Source organism: Nematolebias whitei, chromosome 18 (assembly GCF_014905685.2).
Source record: "Nematolebias whitei isolate Nwh7 chromosome 18, NemWhi1, whole genome shotgun sequence".
In the NCBI taxonomy this organism is placed as follows: domain Eukaryota; kingdom Metazoa; phylum Chordata; class Actinopteri; order Cyprinodontiformes; family Rivulidae; genus Nematolebias; species Nematolebias whitei.
In genome coordinates, this window is record NC_056515.1 from 1,993,940 (window position 1) to 2,011,103 (window position 17,164).

Consider the following 17,164-nt stretch of genomic DNA (forward strand, 5'->3'; position numbering starts at 1 on the left):
TCTTGATTAAAATTGACTTTTAAATGCATTAATGGTCCCAGAGCTGGTGAGCAGAATGATTTTAAAAGTCAGCAGCTCAGGAGTTGCAACAAGAGGTGCAGTTGATGGAGACTGCAAACTGCAAAATACAAACCATCATTTGGTCAATGTTCTTGTCATTTAAAGGCCCTCATCTCTGGAACAGTTTATCATCAGCAATGAAATCATTAACAGATCTTAGAGTTTTTAATTCCCAGGTGAAACAATGGTTGAAACAAAACCAAATCTGTGAACACTGAGCCCCATGGGGATGAAGGAGCAGGCATGTGTGTGAAGAAATTTTAATCAAATTTTAATTTTAATTAAATTTTAATTTTATTTTAGCCGTTTTTATATAAAAGTCCAACCAAGGACTGGGTTTCCAAATTAGCCTGTGGCTAGAAAACCTTTGTACAAAGCAGCAATTGCTTCGTTTTTAACATGTAACATTGTTTAATGTGCTGTTCTTGTTCAAATAAACTTGAATGAATGAATTTTTTTTTTAACAAATTAAAATAAGATGGCAAAAAAAGTAGCAAAAACAGCTAGATTATAAGCGACCTCTTCTAAGCAAGCCGGAACTGGAAGATCTTTCTGACTGGTTCTTCTGCCAGGCGTTCCCAACAGTTCCTCACTACATGTTTGGATCTGCTGAGTCTGTCTGGCATCTTCACCCGCCATCTGATCCAACTCACTACCAGGTGGTGATCAGCTGACAGCTCAGATCCTCTCTTCACTCGAGTGTCCAAAACAAATGGCCACAAATCAGAGGACATGGCTACAAAGTCGATCATTGATCTGCAACCTAGGGCGTCCTGGTGCCAAGTGCACTTATGGACACCCTTGTGTTCAAACGGTGTTTGTGATGGACAAACTACAACTAGCACAGAATTCCAACAACAAAACACCGCTTGACTTCAGATCAGAGAGGCTGTCCCTCCCAGCCACACCCCTCCAGGTCACACTGTCTTAACCCACGTGGGCATTGAAGTCCCCCAGCAGAATAAAGGAGTCCCCAGCTGGTGCACCTTCCAGCACCCCTGCCAAGGACTACAAGGAGACCGGATTCTCTGAACTGCCATTTGGCGCATAGGCACAAACAACAGTAAGAGCCAGTCACCCCACCCGAAGGCGCAGGTAAGCTACCCTCTTGTTTTCTGGGGAAAACTCGAACACCCAGGCACCAACTCGGGGGGCTAAGACTAGACCCACACCAGGTCGACGCCTCTTACCATTGGCAACTCCAGAGTGGGATAAAGTCCAGCCCTTCTGAAGGAGATTGGTTCCGGAGGCCATGCTGTGCGTCGAGGTGAGCCCAACTATAACTAGTTGGTAACTCTCAATGTCACGCACAAGCTCAGGCTCATTCCCCACCAAAGGGGTTACATTCCATATCCCAAGAGCAGCTTTGGTAAGTCGGGGTCAGAGCGCCACAGCCCCCCATCTTTGGCTACTGCCCATGGCATCATGCACCTGACTTGTGTGGCCCCACCTGCAGGTGGTGGGTCCACAGGAAGGCAAACCCATGTTATTCCTTTGGGCTAAGCCTGACTGTGCCCCATGGGTAGAGACCCAGTCACCAGGCGCTCACCGACGAGCCTCTCACTCAGGCCTGGCTCCAGGGTGGTACCCTGGTAACCCACGTCCAGGCAAGGGACACTGAGCTCCTCGTTCTTTTTTGTCCATACAAGTGTTTTGAATCGCTCTTTGTCTGGCTTGTCACCTAGGACCAATCTGCCTGGGGAGACCCTACCAGGGGCAATTACAATTGCCACCAACAGCATAGCTCCTTTTATTTTACATGTTTTTTTTATTCTAAATGTTTCTCGTCCTCAGGGTGAGATCGATGCCCACGAGGACAGTTTCAGGACGACTGATGAAGCGGGTCAGGCTCTGCTGAGTACAGGACACTATGCCTCAGAAGAGGTCAAAGAAAAGGTAGGACCATCAGGTTTTCATTCTGAATGGCCATTTCACATGGTCGCATGATGTCCTAACACCGAGCGTGTTCTGTACAGCTCGGTATCCTGACCCAGGAGAAGGACTCTCTGTTGGAGCTGTGGGAGCTTCGCAGACAGCAGTACGAGCAGTGCATGGACCTGCAGCTCTTCTACAGAGACACGGAGCAGGTGGACAACTGGATGAGCAAACAGGAGGTAACCTGATGTTCACGTGTTCCCCTGTGGAGCAGACTAAACCCAGTCTGTACCGTTTAACACAGAAATTTTAACCATTCAGGCGTTCCTGTTGAATGAAGACCTCGGGGACTCTCTGGACAGCGTAGAGGCTCTGGTGAAGAAACACGAGGACTTTGAGAAGTCTCTGAGCGCTCAGGAGGAGAAGATCACTGTGAGTGGTTTGCTGAGCCTCTACACCACTCGTGGTTCTGCTTTAAATTGTAAACGAGGTTTAATATCTTCCAGGCACTGGATGAGTTTGCCACCAAGCTGATCCAGAACAACCACTACTCCAAGGAGGATGTTGCGACGCGCAGAGATGCTGTGAGTCCAGCTTTACTTAGTTACATTAATTTCCAGTCTTTTGTAAAAATAACATTTTCTGTGTGTCTGTAGCTGCTGAGCCGCAGGAATGCCCTGCATGAGCGAGCTCAAGCCCGCCGGGCCGCTCTGGATGACTCCTTCCACCTGCAGCAGTTCTTCAGGGACTCTGATGAGCTGAAGAGTTGGGTCAACGAGAAGATGAAGACCGCCACCGACGAGTCCTACAAGGTTTGCTGCTCTCAGCTTTAAAACTTCCTGTCACGATTTGTCCTTTTAACCTGTGCTTCCTGTGACCCCAGGACCCCTCCAACTTGCAGGGGAAGGTCCAGAAGCACCAGGCCTTCGAGGCTGAGCTGTCGGCCAATCAGAGCCGCGTCGATGCTCTGCAGAAGTCCGGTCAGGAGCTGCTGGACAGGAAACACTACGCCTATGCTGAGGTGTCTGCTCGCATGGAGGAGGTTGGCTCGCAGTGGAAGAAGCTGCTGGAGGCCACCGAGCTCAAAGGTGAACCTTTCACATTGAGATAACGTTTACCCTCTGATTTGCTCGCTGAGTCAGCGTTTTCCCTCTGATTAACTTGCTGAGTCTGCGTTTTCCCTTGTGGTACAAGCGTACCACATTTCATGTTTCTACGACAAACTAAGGTTAATGCGTAGAGTATTTTGAAAATTTCCAGGTGGCGCTCTTGATCCGTTTCTCTTGTGAGTTTTTGCCACGCCCTTAAAATACGTAAATTTTCACCAGTCCTCATGCGTCCGACAAATTTGGTGACTTTTGAGATATGTTAAGGCCCAAAACGCCAATTCATTTCATGGAAAAAATTGCAGCTCGGGCCTGAACAGAGCGATTACAATAGGCCTTCGCAGCGCTTCGCTGCTCGGGCCTAATTCAAAACTGGTTGAGCAGAGTAAGTAAAGACAGTAGCAGAGTGAATAGTGTGGACAGTTTGTCCTCCAGCAGTCTAAGCCTATAGCAGCAGAACTAAGGGATATCTCAGGAAACCCAAGCCGACCCTAACTATAGGATTTATCAAAAAGGAAAATCTTAATCCCAGTTTTAAAACTGGACAATGTGTCAGCCTCACGGACAGAAATTGGAAGTTGGTTCCACAAGAGAGGAGCCTGAGAACTGGAAGATCTTCCTCCCATTCTGTTTTTGTAAACTCTAGGAACCACAAGTAAACCTGCAGTCTGAGAGTGAAGCGCTCTGTTAGGAAAATATGGAACAATAAGGTCTGTAATATAAGATGGAGCTAGGTGGTTGAGAGCTTTGTAGGTTAGAAGTAAGATTTTGAATTCTATTCTGGATTTGACAGGGAGCCAATGGAGAGAAACTAAAACTGGAGAAATATGATCTCTCCAGTAACTCCAGTTAAGACTCTGGCAGCAGCATTTTGGATCAACTGAAGACGTTTTAAAGAAATATTTGGACACCCAGATAATAAACCATTGCAATAGTCCAGTCTAGACGTGACAAATGCATGGACCAGTTTTTCTGCATCATTTTTAGATCAGATGTTTCTAATGTTAGTGATATTACGCAGGTGGAAGAAGGAGGTTCTAGTAACGTTTTTAATGTGGGGGATAAAAGACATGTCCTGATCAAAAATAACACCAAGGTTTTTAACATTAGAGCTGAAGGACAGATTAATGCATCTAAGGAGGGAGAAAGACTGAAACATTCATTCCTAAGGTGCTCAGGTCCAAAAACCAAAACCTCAGTCTTGTCTGTTCAACAGGAGAAAATTAAGGGTCATCCAGGTTTTTATGTCTTTAAGACATGCTTGTAGTCTCAGTAGCTGATTGGGTTCATTTACCTTCTGATTTATTTGCTGAGTCAGCGTTTGCTCACTAATTTACTGAGTCAGTTTCTACCCATTAATTAACTTGCTGAGTCAGCATTTACCCTCTGATTTTGGCTCTTCTGTTTTTAGTTTTAGTGGAAACAAGTTGTAAAGTGGACGGCTGTGGCTGAGTGGTTAGAGCAGTCGTCCTCCAATGCAAGAGTTGGGGGTTTGATTCCACCAGCAGTCACATGCCCAAGTGTCCCTGGGCAAGACACTGAACCCCTCGTTGCCTCTGATGTGTGTCCCATCGGTGTATGAATGTGATAAAGCTCTGATTAGTCTGTAGAGATCTAGTATAGAGCTGTGTGAATGGGTAAATGAGGCACAGATTGTAACGTTCTTTAAGTGTCTTCATAAGATAGAAAGGTGCTGTATAAGTACAGTCCATTTACCATTTAAAGGTAAAGTCAAAAGATTTTTTAATAGGAAGAGTAATTGTGTGTTTCAGGCATCAAGCTGCGCGAGGCCAACCAGCAGCAGCAGTTCAACAGGAACGTGGAGGACATCGAGCTCTGGCTCTACGAAGTGGAAGGACACCTGGCCTCCGACGACTTTGGTAAAGACCTGACGAGCGTCCAGAACCTGCAGAAGAAGCAGGCCCTGCTGGAGGCTGACGTGGCCGCTCACCAGGTAAACTTCACCTGACTTTAGCCAGAAAACTCTCCGTCTGCTATCAACGTGGACTCACCTGTGGACTTCCCCTCAGGATCGGATCGACGGGATCACCATCCAGGCCCGGCAGTTTCAGGAAGCCGGACACTTTGACGCGGACAACATCAAAAAGAAGCAGGAGGCTCTGGTGGTCCGTTACGAAGCTCTGCGTGAGCCCATGATGGCTCGCAAACAGAAACTGTCGGACTCGCTGCGCCTGCAGCAGCTGTTCAGAGACGTGGAGGACGAGGAGACCTGGATCCGCGAGAAGGAGCCCATCGCCTCCTCTACCAACAGAGGTAACAGAACCTGCACGAAGGCCTGGTTCACCCATCATCTGACCACTTATACCCACATGCTCTGATTGGCTCTGATGGTATGGTTAGTCTGACGGGTTAAAAGAACTGGCACCATTTGGACTCAAATAGATCATCCTCCACTCTCAGAACCAGAACTAAGGACCAGGAGAGCATCAGTCAAGTCAAGTCCGATTTATTTATAGAGCACATTTGAAACAGAAACTGTTACCAAAGTGTCCTGATGCATGCTCAATTACCATGTTACCAAAGTGCTTAACAAAAATATCACATCATCAAATAAAAAGTAGCAAGATTTATTTACAGCACATGGAATAAAAATCTAAAACCAAAAACATAATTAGAAACAATGTAATACTAAATCAGATCTGATGACCTTGTGTTAAATAGGAATAATAACAAAATAATAACAATAGCAATCAGGAGGAGGTGTTGGAGGAGTCTCCAGGTTCATATTTAATAAGCCGTTTTGTTTTTTCAGGCAAAGACCTGATCGGAGTCCAGAACCTCCTGAAGAAGCACCAGGCCCTGCAGGCTGAGATCTCGGGTCATGAACCTCGAATAAAGACTGTCACCCAGAAAGGAGAGACCATGGTGGAGGAAGGTAGGCCAGATGCTGAACTTTACAAGAACCTCAAACACCTCTGGAGGGGTCCGACTCTGGTGGGCTTTGTAGGGGTCTCAGATGTCTGTGGGGGTTTCAGGTCTCTCTGATGGTCTCTGTGGGGGTCTCAGGTCTCTGGTGGTCTCTGTGGGGGTCTCAGGTCTCTCTGATGGTCTCTGTGGGGATCTCAGGTCTCTGGTGGTCTCTGTGGGGTCTCAGGTCTCTTGTGGTCTCTGTGGAGGTCTCAGGTCTCTCTGATGGTCTCTGTGGAGGTCTCAGGTCTCTGATGGTCTCTGGGGGGGTCTCAGGTCTCTGATGGTCTTTGGGGGGGGGGGGGTCTCAGGTATCTGATGGTTTCTGTGGGGGTCTCAGGTATCTGATGGTTTCTGTGGGGGTCTCAGGTCTCTGATGGTCTCTGTGGGGGGGGTCTCAGGTCTCTGATGGTTTCTGTGGGGGTCTCGGGTCTCTGATGGTTTCTGTGGGGGGGTCTCAGGTCACTTTGCAGGTGAGGAGGTGAAGGCAAAGCTGTCTGAACTTCACGGTCGTTGGGACACCCTTAAGTCCAAGGCGTCTCAGAGGAGACAGGACCTGGAGGACTCTCTGCAGGCCCAGCAGTACTTTGCTGATGCCAACGAGGCCGAGTCCTGGATGAGAGAGAAGGAGCCCATCGTTGGTAGTCTGGACTATGGAAAAGACGAGGACTCTGCTGAGGTACAGGATCTGAGACAAAGATGTGTTGATTTGTTTATGCTGTAGAGGAGTTAAAAGGTTCTGCTGGTCCGGTCCACAGGCTCTGCTGAAGAAGCACGAGGCCCTGATGTCTGACCTGTCTGCTTATGGCAGCAGCATCCAGGCCCTGAAGGAGCAGGCCCAGTCCTGCAGGGTAAGACCAGGAGTCTCAACCCGTCCAACAGTTCAATATTCACGTTTTCTTTAGTTAAAACCAGATTCTGTTCAACCGAGTAGCAGCAGGTTGCTCCGACCGATGACGAGACCGGCAAGGAGCTGGTTCTGGCTCTGTACGACTACCAGGAGAAGAGCCCGCGAGAGGTCACCATGAAGAAGGGCGACATCCTCACCCTCCTCAACAGCACCAACAAGGTCCAGAACAAACTCACCACACCAGCTCAGTGGGTCGTTGGCAGCGAGTAGTTTTCAAAGAGTAAAGAAATGGAGTGTTCAGGTTTTTACTAGTCTGACTAAAGACATGTTGAAATTTAAAATCTTCTATTATTTGTTTAGGTTAAAAACTCTGAGCACGGTCTTTCATGAGGCAGCTGTCAACATGTCAGAAGGTTCTGTCAGCTCTGCCAGTGTCTTACCGTTAAGAGTCCTTCTGAGCGCTCTGTTGGGTGCCTGTCTTCTTAGCCATAGACATTCATTCATACGCAGATGCCTCATTGAGTGCTGAATCGTACGTCGACATCGCCGCCATATTGGTTGTGGCAAAAGTGAACCGATAGAAGATGCCTCATTCATTCAGAGTGGCAACACATGGAAAAAGCTGTGCAAGACCCTTTTCCAAGGTTTATAACATGCACGCATAATACAAACATAATAAATATATATATATATATATATATATATATATATATATATACATACACACACAGACCTTTTCCAAAAAGTTTCCATCCATCCATCCATTTTCTTCCGCTTATCCGGGGTCGGGTCGCGGGGGTAGCAGCCTAAGTAGGGAGGCCCAGACTTCCCTCTCCCCAGCCACTTGGGCCAGCTCTTCCGGGGGAATCCCGAGGCGTTCCCAGGCCAGCCGAGAAACAGTCCCTCCAGCGTGTCCTGGGTCTTCCTCTGGGCCTCCTTCCGGTGGGACGTGTCCGGAACACCTCACCAGGGAGGCGTCCAGGAGGCATCCTAAACAGATGCCCAAGCCACCTCAACTGGCTCCTCTCGACGTGGAGAAGCAGCGGCTCTACTCCGAGTCCCTCCCGGATGATCGAGCTTCTCACCCTGTCTCTAAGGGAGAGCCCAGACACCCTGCAGAGAAAACTCATTTCGGCCGCTTGTATCCGAGATCTCATTCTTTCGGTCACAACCCTAAGCTCGTGACCATAGATGAGGGTGGGAACGTAGATCGATCGGTAAATTGAGAGCTTCGCCTTTTGACTCAGCTCTCTCTTCACCACGACAGACCTGTACAGCGCCCGCTTCACTGCAGACGCTGCACCTATCCGCCTATCGATCTCACGCTCCAGTTTTCCCTCATTCGTGAACAAGACCCCAAGATACTTGAACTCCTCCACTTGGGGTAGGACCTCCTCCCTGACCCGGAGAGGGCACTCTACCCTTTTCTGGCTCAAGACCATGGCCTCGGATTTGGAGGAACTGATCTTCTTCCCGGCCGCATCGCATTCGGCTGCGAACTGCTCCAGCGAAAGCTGTAGATCACGATCTGATGAAGCCAATAAGACCACATCATCTGCAAAAAGCAGAGACGCAATCCTAAGGCCATCCCCTCAACACCTTGGCTGCGCCTAGAAATTCTGTCCATAAAAGTTATGAACAGAATCGGTGACAAAGGGAAACCTTGGCGGAGTCCAACTCTCACCGGGAACAAGCCCGACTTACTGTCGGCGATGCGGACCAGGCTCTGACACCGGTCATACAGGGACCTAACAGCCCGTATCAAAGGGCCCGGTACCCCATACTCCCAGAGTACCCCCCACAGGGCCCCCCGAGGGACGCGGTCAAACGCCTTCTCCAAGTCCACAAAGCACATGTAGACTGGTTGGGCAAACTCCCACGCACCCTCCAGGACCCTGCTGAGAGTGTAGAGCTGGTCCAGTGTTCCACGGCCAGGACGAAAACCGCACTGTTCCTCCTGAATCCGAGGTTCGACTATCCGATGGACCCTCCTCTCCAGAACCCCCGAATAGACCTTACCAGGGAGGCTTAAGAGCGTGATTCCCCTGTAGTTGGAACACACTCTACAGTCCCCCTTTTTGAATAGGGGGACCACCACCCCGGTCTGCCAATCAAGGGGAACTTCCCCCGATGTCCACGCAATATTGCAGAGTCGCGTAAGCCAACACAACCCTACAACATCCAGAGCCTTAAGAAACTCTGGGCGAATCTCATCCACCCCTGGGGCCCTGCCACCAAGGAGCTTTTTAACCACCTCGGTGACCTCAGCACCAGAGATCGGAGGGCCCGACCCAGAGTCCCCAGGCTCCGCTTCCTCAGTGGAAGACGTGCCGGTGGGATTGAGGAGGTCTTCAAAGTATTCCGCCCACCGACCCACAACATCCCGAGTTGAGGTCAGCAGCACACCACTCCCACTATAAACAGTGTTGGTGGCGTACCGCTTTCCCCCCCTGAGACGCCGGATGGTGGACCAGAATCGTCTCGAAGCCGTGCGGAAGTCGTTCTCCATGGCCTCTCCGAACTCCTCCCATGCCCGAGTTTTTGCCTCAGCAACCACCCGAGCCGCATGTCGCTTGGACTGCCGGTACCCATCAGCTGCTTCCGGGGTCCCACAGGCCAAAAAGGCCTGATAGGACTCCTTCTTCAGCCTGACAGCATCCCTCACCGACGATGTCCACCATCGGGTTCGAGAGTTGCCGCCGCGACAGGCACCGACAACCTTGCGGCCGCAGCTCAGGTAAGCCGCCTCGACAATAGAGGCACGAAACATGGTCCACTCAGACTCAATGTCCCCCACCTCCCTCGAAACATGTTCAAAGTTCTCCCGGAGGTGGGAGTTGAAACTCTGTCTCACAGGAGACTCTGCCAGACGTTCCCAGCAAACCCTCACAATACGTTTGGGTCTGCCAGGTCTGACCGGCATCCTCCCCCACGATGGGAGCCAAGTCACCACCAGGTAGTGATCAGTTGACAGCTCCGCCCCTCTCTTCACCCGAGTGTCCAAGACATGTGGCCGCAGATCAGATGAGACGATGACAAAGTCGATCATCGAACTGCGGCCTAGGGTGTCCTGGTGCCAAGAGCACATATGGACACCCTTATGCTTGAACAAGGTGTTCGTTATTGACAATCCATGACGAGCACAGAAGTCCAACAACAGAACACCACTCTGGTTCAGATCAGGGGGGCCGTTCCTCCCAACCACACCCCTCCAGGTCTCACTGTCATTGCCCACATGAGCAATGAAGTCCCCCAGCAGAACAAGGGAGTCCCCAGAAGGTGCACTTTCCAGTACCCCCTCCAAGGACTCCAGAAAGGGTGGATAATCTGAGCTGCTGTTTGGCGCATAAGCACAAACGACAGTCAGAACCCGTCCCCCCACACGTAGGTGGAGGGAGGCCACCCTCTCATTCACCGGGGTGAACCCCAATACACAGGCACCAAGTTGGGGGGCAATAAGTACGCCCACGCCTGCTCTGCACCTCTCACCAGGGGCAACTCCAGAGTGGAAGAGTGTCCAGCCCCTCTCAAGGAAAGTGGTTCCAGAGCCCGAGCCATGCGTAGAGGTGAGTCCGACTATTTCTAGCCGGAACCTCTCAGCCTCACACACCAGCTCAGGCTCCTTCCCCACCAGTGAGGTGACATTCCACGTCCCAATAGCCAGCTTCTGTAGCCGAGGATCAGACCGCCAGGGTCCCCGCCCTGGGCCACCACCCATCCCACATTGCACCCGACCCCTTTGGCCCCTCCCACAGGTGGTGAGCCCATGGGAAGGGGGACCCACGTCTCCTCTTCGGGCTGTGCCCGGCCGAGCTATGGTCTCCAAAAAGTTTATCTTCCATAATTCCATTCTAAAAGTTAATCTTTAATAGATGATAGATTCAGGGCCCACAATTTCAATTATTTCAAGTTTTATTTGTTTTATTTCATTTGTTTTATTTGTTTATTTTTACATAGTTTGCGCTTCCAGCTCATGAAACCCACGAAAACAGGATTTCGAACAATTAGAATACTGTGAAGAAATCAGCCCAAATGTTGCAGGACATGAATGTTTTAAACTGAGTGTGACACTAATCATCTACTAAACTCAAAGCACCTGCACAGGTTTCCCCAGGTGTCATTAAATTGCTTCATTTTGGTTCAATTGTCTCAGTTTGGTTCAATATGGAGAAGACTGCAGACAACAACTGACCAGAAGACCATCATTGAGACCCTCCATAGGATGGGTAAGACACAAAAGTTCATAGCTAAGGAGGCTGGCTGTTCACAGAGCGCTGTGTCCAAGCACATCAGTGGAAAGTCTAGTGGAAGGACAAAATGTGGTAGGAGAAGATGCACCAGCAAAAAAGATGACCGTGGGCTTCAGCAGATTATCAACCAGAGAAGATCCAGAATCTGTCAGAGATCCAGAAAGAGTGGAATGAGGCGGAGTCACAGCTTCAAATCCACCACATTCAGACTCATCCAGGAGATGGACTACAGGTGTCGGGTTCCTCGGTCCTCTCTTCTGATGAAAGTAAAGTGTCTTTCATTTGGAAATCAAGGACCAAGGGTTTGGATGAAGAAGGGTGAGGAACAGAACCCATACTGGTTGAGGTCCAGTGTGAAATATCCACAGTTAGTCATGATCTGGGTGCAATGTCTGGTGCAGGTGTTGGTAAACTCTGCTTTCTTAAATCCAAGGTCACTGCAACAGTCTACCAGAATGTTTTAGAGGACTTCATGATTCTTTCTGCTGAGGATCTGTATGGAGATGCAGATTTCATCTTCCAGCAGGACCTGGCCCCTGCCCATGGTGCCAGAAGCACCAAAACCTGGTCTGATGCTCATGCCACAGTGCTTGACTGACCAGCCAACTGGCCGGACCTAAACCCCATTGAGAATCTATGGAGTCTTCTCAAGAGGAACATGAGGGGCACCAGAGCCAACAACAAAGAAGATCTGACAGCATCAAGGAAATCTGGGCTTCCATAACTCCCAGTCAATGCCACGTCCCATAGAGGCAGAGATTAAGACAAAGGGATTCACAACCAAGTACTGAAGACTGACATATCATTTTGAAAGGACCATATTTTATTGATTTGTTGTGATCCTGATTTATTTATTTTATTCTGCAAAAACTGAGAAGTGTGGCCTGATTTCTTCGCAGTATTCTAATTTTTAAAATCCTGTTTTTGTGGGTTTCATGAGCTGAAAGCCCAAATTATGTAAAAATAAACAAATACTTGAAATCATTTAAATTGTGGGCCCTGAATCTATCATCTATTACAGATTAGCTTTTTGAATGGAATTATGGAAGTTAAACAACTTTTCCATGATATTCTAATTTATTGGAAAGGGTCTGTATATACAGGTCCTTCTCAAAAAATTAGCATATTGTGATAAAGGTCATTATTTTCCATAATGTAATGATAAAAATGAAACTTTCATATATTTCAGATTCATTGCACACCAACTGAAATATTTCAGGTCTTTAATTGTTTTAATACTGATGATTATGGCATACAGCTCATGAAAACCCAAAATGCCTGTCCCAAAAAATTAGCATATCATGAAAAGGTTCTCTAAACAAGCTATTAACCTAACCATCTGAATCAACGACGTAACTCTAAACACCTGCAAAAGATTCCTGAGGCTTTTAAAAACTCCCAGCCTTGTTCATTACTCAAAACCACAATCATGGGTAAGACTGCCAACCTGACTGCTGTCCAGAAGGCCATCATTGACACCCTCAAGCAAGAGTGTAAGACACAGAAAGAAATTGCTGAACGAATAGGCTGTTCCCAGAGTGCTGTATCAAGGCACCTCAGTGGGAAGTCTGTGGGAAGGGAAAAGTGTGGCAGAAAACGCTGCACAACGAAAAGAGGTGACCGGACCCTGAGGAGGATTGTGGAGAAGGGCCGATTCCAGACCTTGGGGGACCTGCGGAAGCAGTGGACTGAGTCTGGAGTAGAAACATCCAGAGCCACCGTGCACAGGCGTGTGCAGGAAATGGGCTACAGGTGCCACATTCCCCAGGTCAAGACACTTTTGAACCAGAAACACCGGCAGAAGCGCCTGACCTGGGCTACAGAGAAGCAGCACTGGACTGTTGCTCAGTGGTCCAAAGTACTTTTTTCAGATGAAAGCAAATTTTGCATGTCATTCAGAAATCAAGGTGCCAGAGTCTGGAGGAAGACTGGGGAGAAGGAAATGCCAAAATGCCAGAAGTCCAGTGTGAAACACCCACAGTCACTGGGGTGTCATGTCAGCTGCTGGTGTTGGTCCACTGTGTTTTATCAAGGGCAGGGTCAATGCAGCAGCTATCAGGAGATTTTGGAGCACTTCATGCTTCCATCTGCTGAAAAGCTTTATGGAGATGAAGATTTAATTTTTCAGCACGACCTGGCACCTGCTCACAGTGCCAAAACCACTGGTAACTGGTTTACTGACCATGGTATTACTGTGCTCAATTGGCCTGCCAACTCTCCTGACCTGAACCCCATAGAGAACCTGTGGGATATTGTGAAGAGAAAGTTGAGAGACACAAGACCCAACACTCTGGATGAGCTTAAGGCCGCTATCGAAGCACCCTGGGCCTCCATAGCACCTCAGCAGTGCCACAGGCTGATTGCCTCCATGCCACGCCGCATTGAAGCAGTCATTCATGCAAAAGGATTCCTGACCAAGTATTGAGTGCATAACTGAACATGATTATTTGAAGGTTGGTGTTTTTTGTATTAAAAACACTTGTCTTTCATTGGTGGGATGAAATATGCTAATTTTTTGGGACAGGCATTTTGGGTTTTCATGAGCTGTATGACATAATCATCAGTATTAAAACAATTAAAGACCTGAAATATTTCAGTTGGTGTGCAATGAATCTGAAATATATGAAAGTTTCATTTTTATCATTACATTATGGAAAACAATGACCTTTATCACAATATGCTAATTTTTTTAGAAGGACCTGTATAAACATGCGGTATGTTGGTGTAGTGCTTACATTTAACCTAAACATTTAAGGAGTAAACATTTTTAATAATTATGTTAAAAGTTACAAATGTTGTCTTTGGTGCCTGTTTGTTTCTAAATATGTGTGTGTGAGTGACGGGCATCAACCTAAAATACTTTGTTGAACAGTGCTTTATGAAGTTCAGTCCATTTCCTTGTATTAGTTGACCGGCACTCATGCCCCATCCAATATGGCGGACGCTGTGCCGTACCACTGCAGCAGACCAGCCAGTTCAACGAGGCGTCTATGTTCTGAGCGCGCTCAGTGCGAGTGGTTCTGGGACATGAAGCCCAGAGTGAAACTAACAGGAAACGACTTCAGATGTTTGACTGAAATTAAAGTTCTGTTTAAAGTTCTAATTCATGTGGACTTCTGTTTTTACGTCACAGACACGTGTTATTAATAAATTTAATGTCCCCGGTAAATACCGAATGCTGAAGTACAGACATGTTTTTGTCTGTTTGAATCTGAACTGTTCAGACCTGTAGTAGTCACAGTGTAAAGCCTGAAGGTTCTGGTGTCTCCCAGCCTTCAGGCTCCATCAGGTTCTGTTTCTGAAGTAACTGGCCTCCTGCTCCTATCTCAGGACTGGTGGAAGGTGGAGGTGAACGACCGTCAGGGCTTCGTTCCTGCTGCCTACGTGAAGAAGTTGGACCCAACCCAGTCGTCCTCCAGGGAGAACCTGCTGGACGAACACAGCAGCATCGCAGCTCGTCAGGAACAGATCGAGAACCAGTAAGAGGGAGAACCATTTGCTGTTTGTTCACTAACACGTTTCTCCTCTAACTGCTCTGACTCCGTCTTCCTGGTACTGGTACTGACCCGGCCCCTGGCCTCTGTCTGTTTCTGTAACAACCCGATCTGTTCGCCATGCTGCTGTCAGGCTGGTCACCAAGGAGGCCTGCAGCGTGTCTGCACGCATGAAGCAGGTGGAAGAGCTGTGAGTAGGAACCACAGACCCGACCCGTGGTGTTGTGGTACCATTCAGTCCCATCAGCAGCAGTTTAACATCCCCCAGAACCCCCTGTGTGTTTGTGGCGCTGTGTCTCCTCCACCCTCATCTTCTATTCAGCATCATCTGGATCCTCTCAGCCGCCTGTAGCAATATGGGTTAAAATATTTGGTTTATTAATTATGGTAATGAATTTATTATTCATAAACTGAAAAAGGGGCACCACCTCTTTTGAGTAATATTCAGTTATATTATTAGCAATCATTCTCATTAAATCAATCATCAAAACATGAGTTCTCCTGATTAATCAAACTTTTTATAAATGCACAGATTCTCTTGTAAGATTATGTGGCGTTTATTTTGAATATAATGATGATACTAATAACAGTGATATTGTAGGAATATGACGTATAATACTGAAAGAAAAACGTAAAATTATGAACAGGATAGTAACCGAGTCAAATTTAAACTGGGTTTGTTATGAGGCGAAAGAACGTTTATCTCTTGAACTGGAAAAGAAGCAAAATAACTAATCTAAATAATTCTAAAGTGAACTAATCTTGGGTTAAGAATTAATTTTTAATCTTGAAAACATCCAGGATCACCAGTGAGTAGAATGAAAACTTTAGTCCTACTGGGAGTTGAACCGGTCAGTTCCCACCAGTAGATGCCAGGCAGATGTGTTGGCCAGATCCAGGGGTCATCTTGGAAATTCATTCCCAAAATGACCGGGCGGCTTCTGGAAAAACGACCAGATGCTCTTTTCCTGCGACTGGCTCTGTAGTGAACTGGAGAACGGTAGCTCAGTGGTGGACTCTCACTGGTTCCCAACTAGTTCTGGTGAAGACAGCTGCAGGTTCGGTTCTGGAACGCTGGAGTTCAACAAAACCTCTTTGTCCGTTGACTTCTTTCGTTTTACCGACTCACAACTTAAACTCACCTTTACTGACACTTCTAAAGTGCAAGTCATTCATGTCGAACTAAATTTAAAGCTTCTTTCTCCTTCAGACTCCAACTCTGTCGCTCCACCCTCCTCCACGGTAAACAGAGATCCTGCTGGATCACTTAGAGCAGGCTTTCTCCTTCTCTGGATCCCCCAGCCAATCGGATGCTGCATCCAACAGAAGGCGGGTCTTAACTCTTAAAGCTGCATCGTCCCAGCTCTTTTCACGTAAAGAAGTCTGGTACAAAATTATTTGCCTCAAAGTTTTAAACCAATGACCAAAAAATAAAAGTATATAATACATATATATATATATATATATATATATATATGTATTACCTTTAAAAGTATGTAACACCTTTCATTAATGAAATATAATAATGGGCGGTTGTGGCTGAGTGGTTAGAGCAGTCGTCCTCCAATGCAAGAGTTGGGGGTTCAAATCCACCAGCAGTCACATGCTGAAGTGTCCTTGGGCAAGACACTGAACCCCTCGTCGCCTCTGATGTGTCCCATCAGTGATTGAATGTGATAAGACACTGATTAGTCTCTTTAGAATGATTTGTTCAATTATCTTTGTAGAGATCTAGTATAGAGCTGTATGAATGGGTCAATGAGGCACAGATTGTTGTAAAGAACTTTGAGTATCTTGAAATAAGATAGAAAGGTTTTATATAAGTACAGTCCATTTACCAATGAATATTTCATCATGTAAACTTGAAAAGCATGAAACAATGACATGGGGAAGATCTCCCTGGTACAAAGTCAGAAAATAGCTTGAAAAGGGGTCTGTTAAAACTCAGAATGTCATTTTTATGGGCTGGAGTAGGACTGGGCGATATGGACCAAATTGAATATCTCGATATTTTTAAGCTAAATCGCGATATATGATGTATATCTTGATTTTTTTCTTTACATAAAGTAATAACAAAAGTATATTTCTGCATCAAAACTTTATCCCAGTTGTCACACAGGCACATTTATTAATAACAGCTGTAACTAGAAAATAAATGTAAAAAAAATGAACTACCGGTATTTACGCATATTGAAGTTTGTATTTTAGATCATTATTTACATATATTAAATAATAATCGTCCCCAGCTGCGCCGCCTTCATGACGTTGAGCAGCGTGTTTGAACTGCAGCAGTGAGGGGCTGCTTGTATTCAGCGAGGGAGGAGGAGGCCGTGTGAAGTTGGCGGCACAGAAAAAGAACTACTGTGCACAGATTTTGAAGTCTTACAGCGGGAGGAGGTAGCGCCACTTTAATAAAGCAGTAGCTTGTCATATCGCTGAAGACATGGTCCTTAGTAGCCAACAGCTAACTTTATCCATCTTGTTAGCCGCTAAGGACCGTGTCTTTAGCGATATGATAAGCCGCTGTTTTATTCACGTCCCCTCTCATTAGGCACAGCACAGGTAAGAGTTTCAGCACAGGTAAGAGTTTCAGCACAGGTA

The 17,164-nt window shown here is 47.1% G+C and overlaps 1 protein-coding gene across 5 annotated transcripts in view; it reads left to right on the forward strand.

Annotated features, from left to right (window-relative positions):
• The window catches only part of sptan1 (spectrin alpha, non-erythrocytic 1), a 91,975-nt gene that overhangs the window by 23,640 nt on the left and 51,171 nt on the right, over positions 1-17,164 (forward strand). For 3 of the 5 annotated variants that reach the window (XM_037692420.1, XM_037692422.1, XM_037692421.1), the window contains exons 8-21: positions 1,855-1,956; positions 2,037-2,174; positions 2,257-2,367; positions 2,442-2,519; positions 2,592-2,747; positions 2,819-3,023; positions 4,814-4,995; positions 5,072-5,315; positions 5,815-5,937; positions 6,431-6,648; positions 6,728-6,820; positions 6,904-7,038; positions 14,400-14,548; positions 14,697-14,753. In XM_037692420.1, the coding sequence (XP_037548348.1) occupies positions 1,855-1,956; positions 2,037-2,174; positions 2,257-2,367; positions 2,442-2,519; positions 2,592-2,747; positions 2,819-3,023; positions 4,814-4,995; positions 5,072-5,315; positions 5,815-5,937; positions 6,431-6,648; positions 6,728-6,820; positions 6,904-7,038; positions 14,400-14,548; positions 14,697-14,753 (1,991 nt within the window). The remainder of the gene's footprint in view (positions 1-1,854; positions 1,957-2,036; positions 2,175-2,256; positions 2,368-2,441; positions 2,520-2,591; positions 2,748-2,818; positions 3,024-4,813; positions 4,996-5,071; positions 5,316-5,814; positions 5,938-6,430; positions 6,649-6,727; positions 6,821-6,903; positions 7,039-14,399; positions 14,549-14,696; positions 14,754-17,164) is intronic. The other 2 variants (XM_037692424.1, XM_037692425.1) reach the window with 1 other exon arrangement.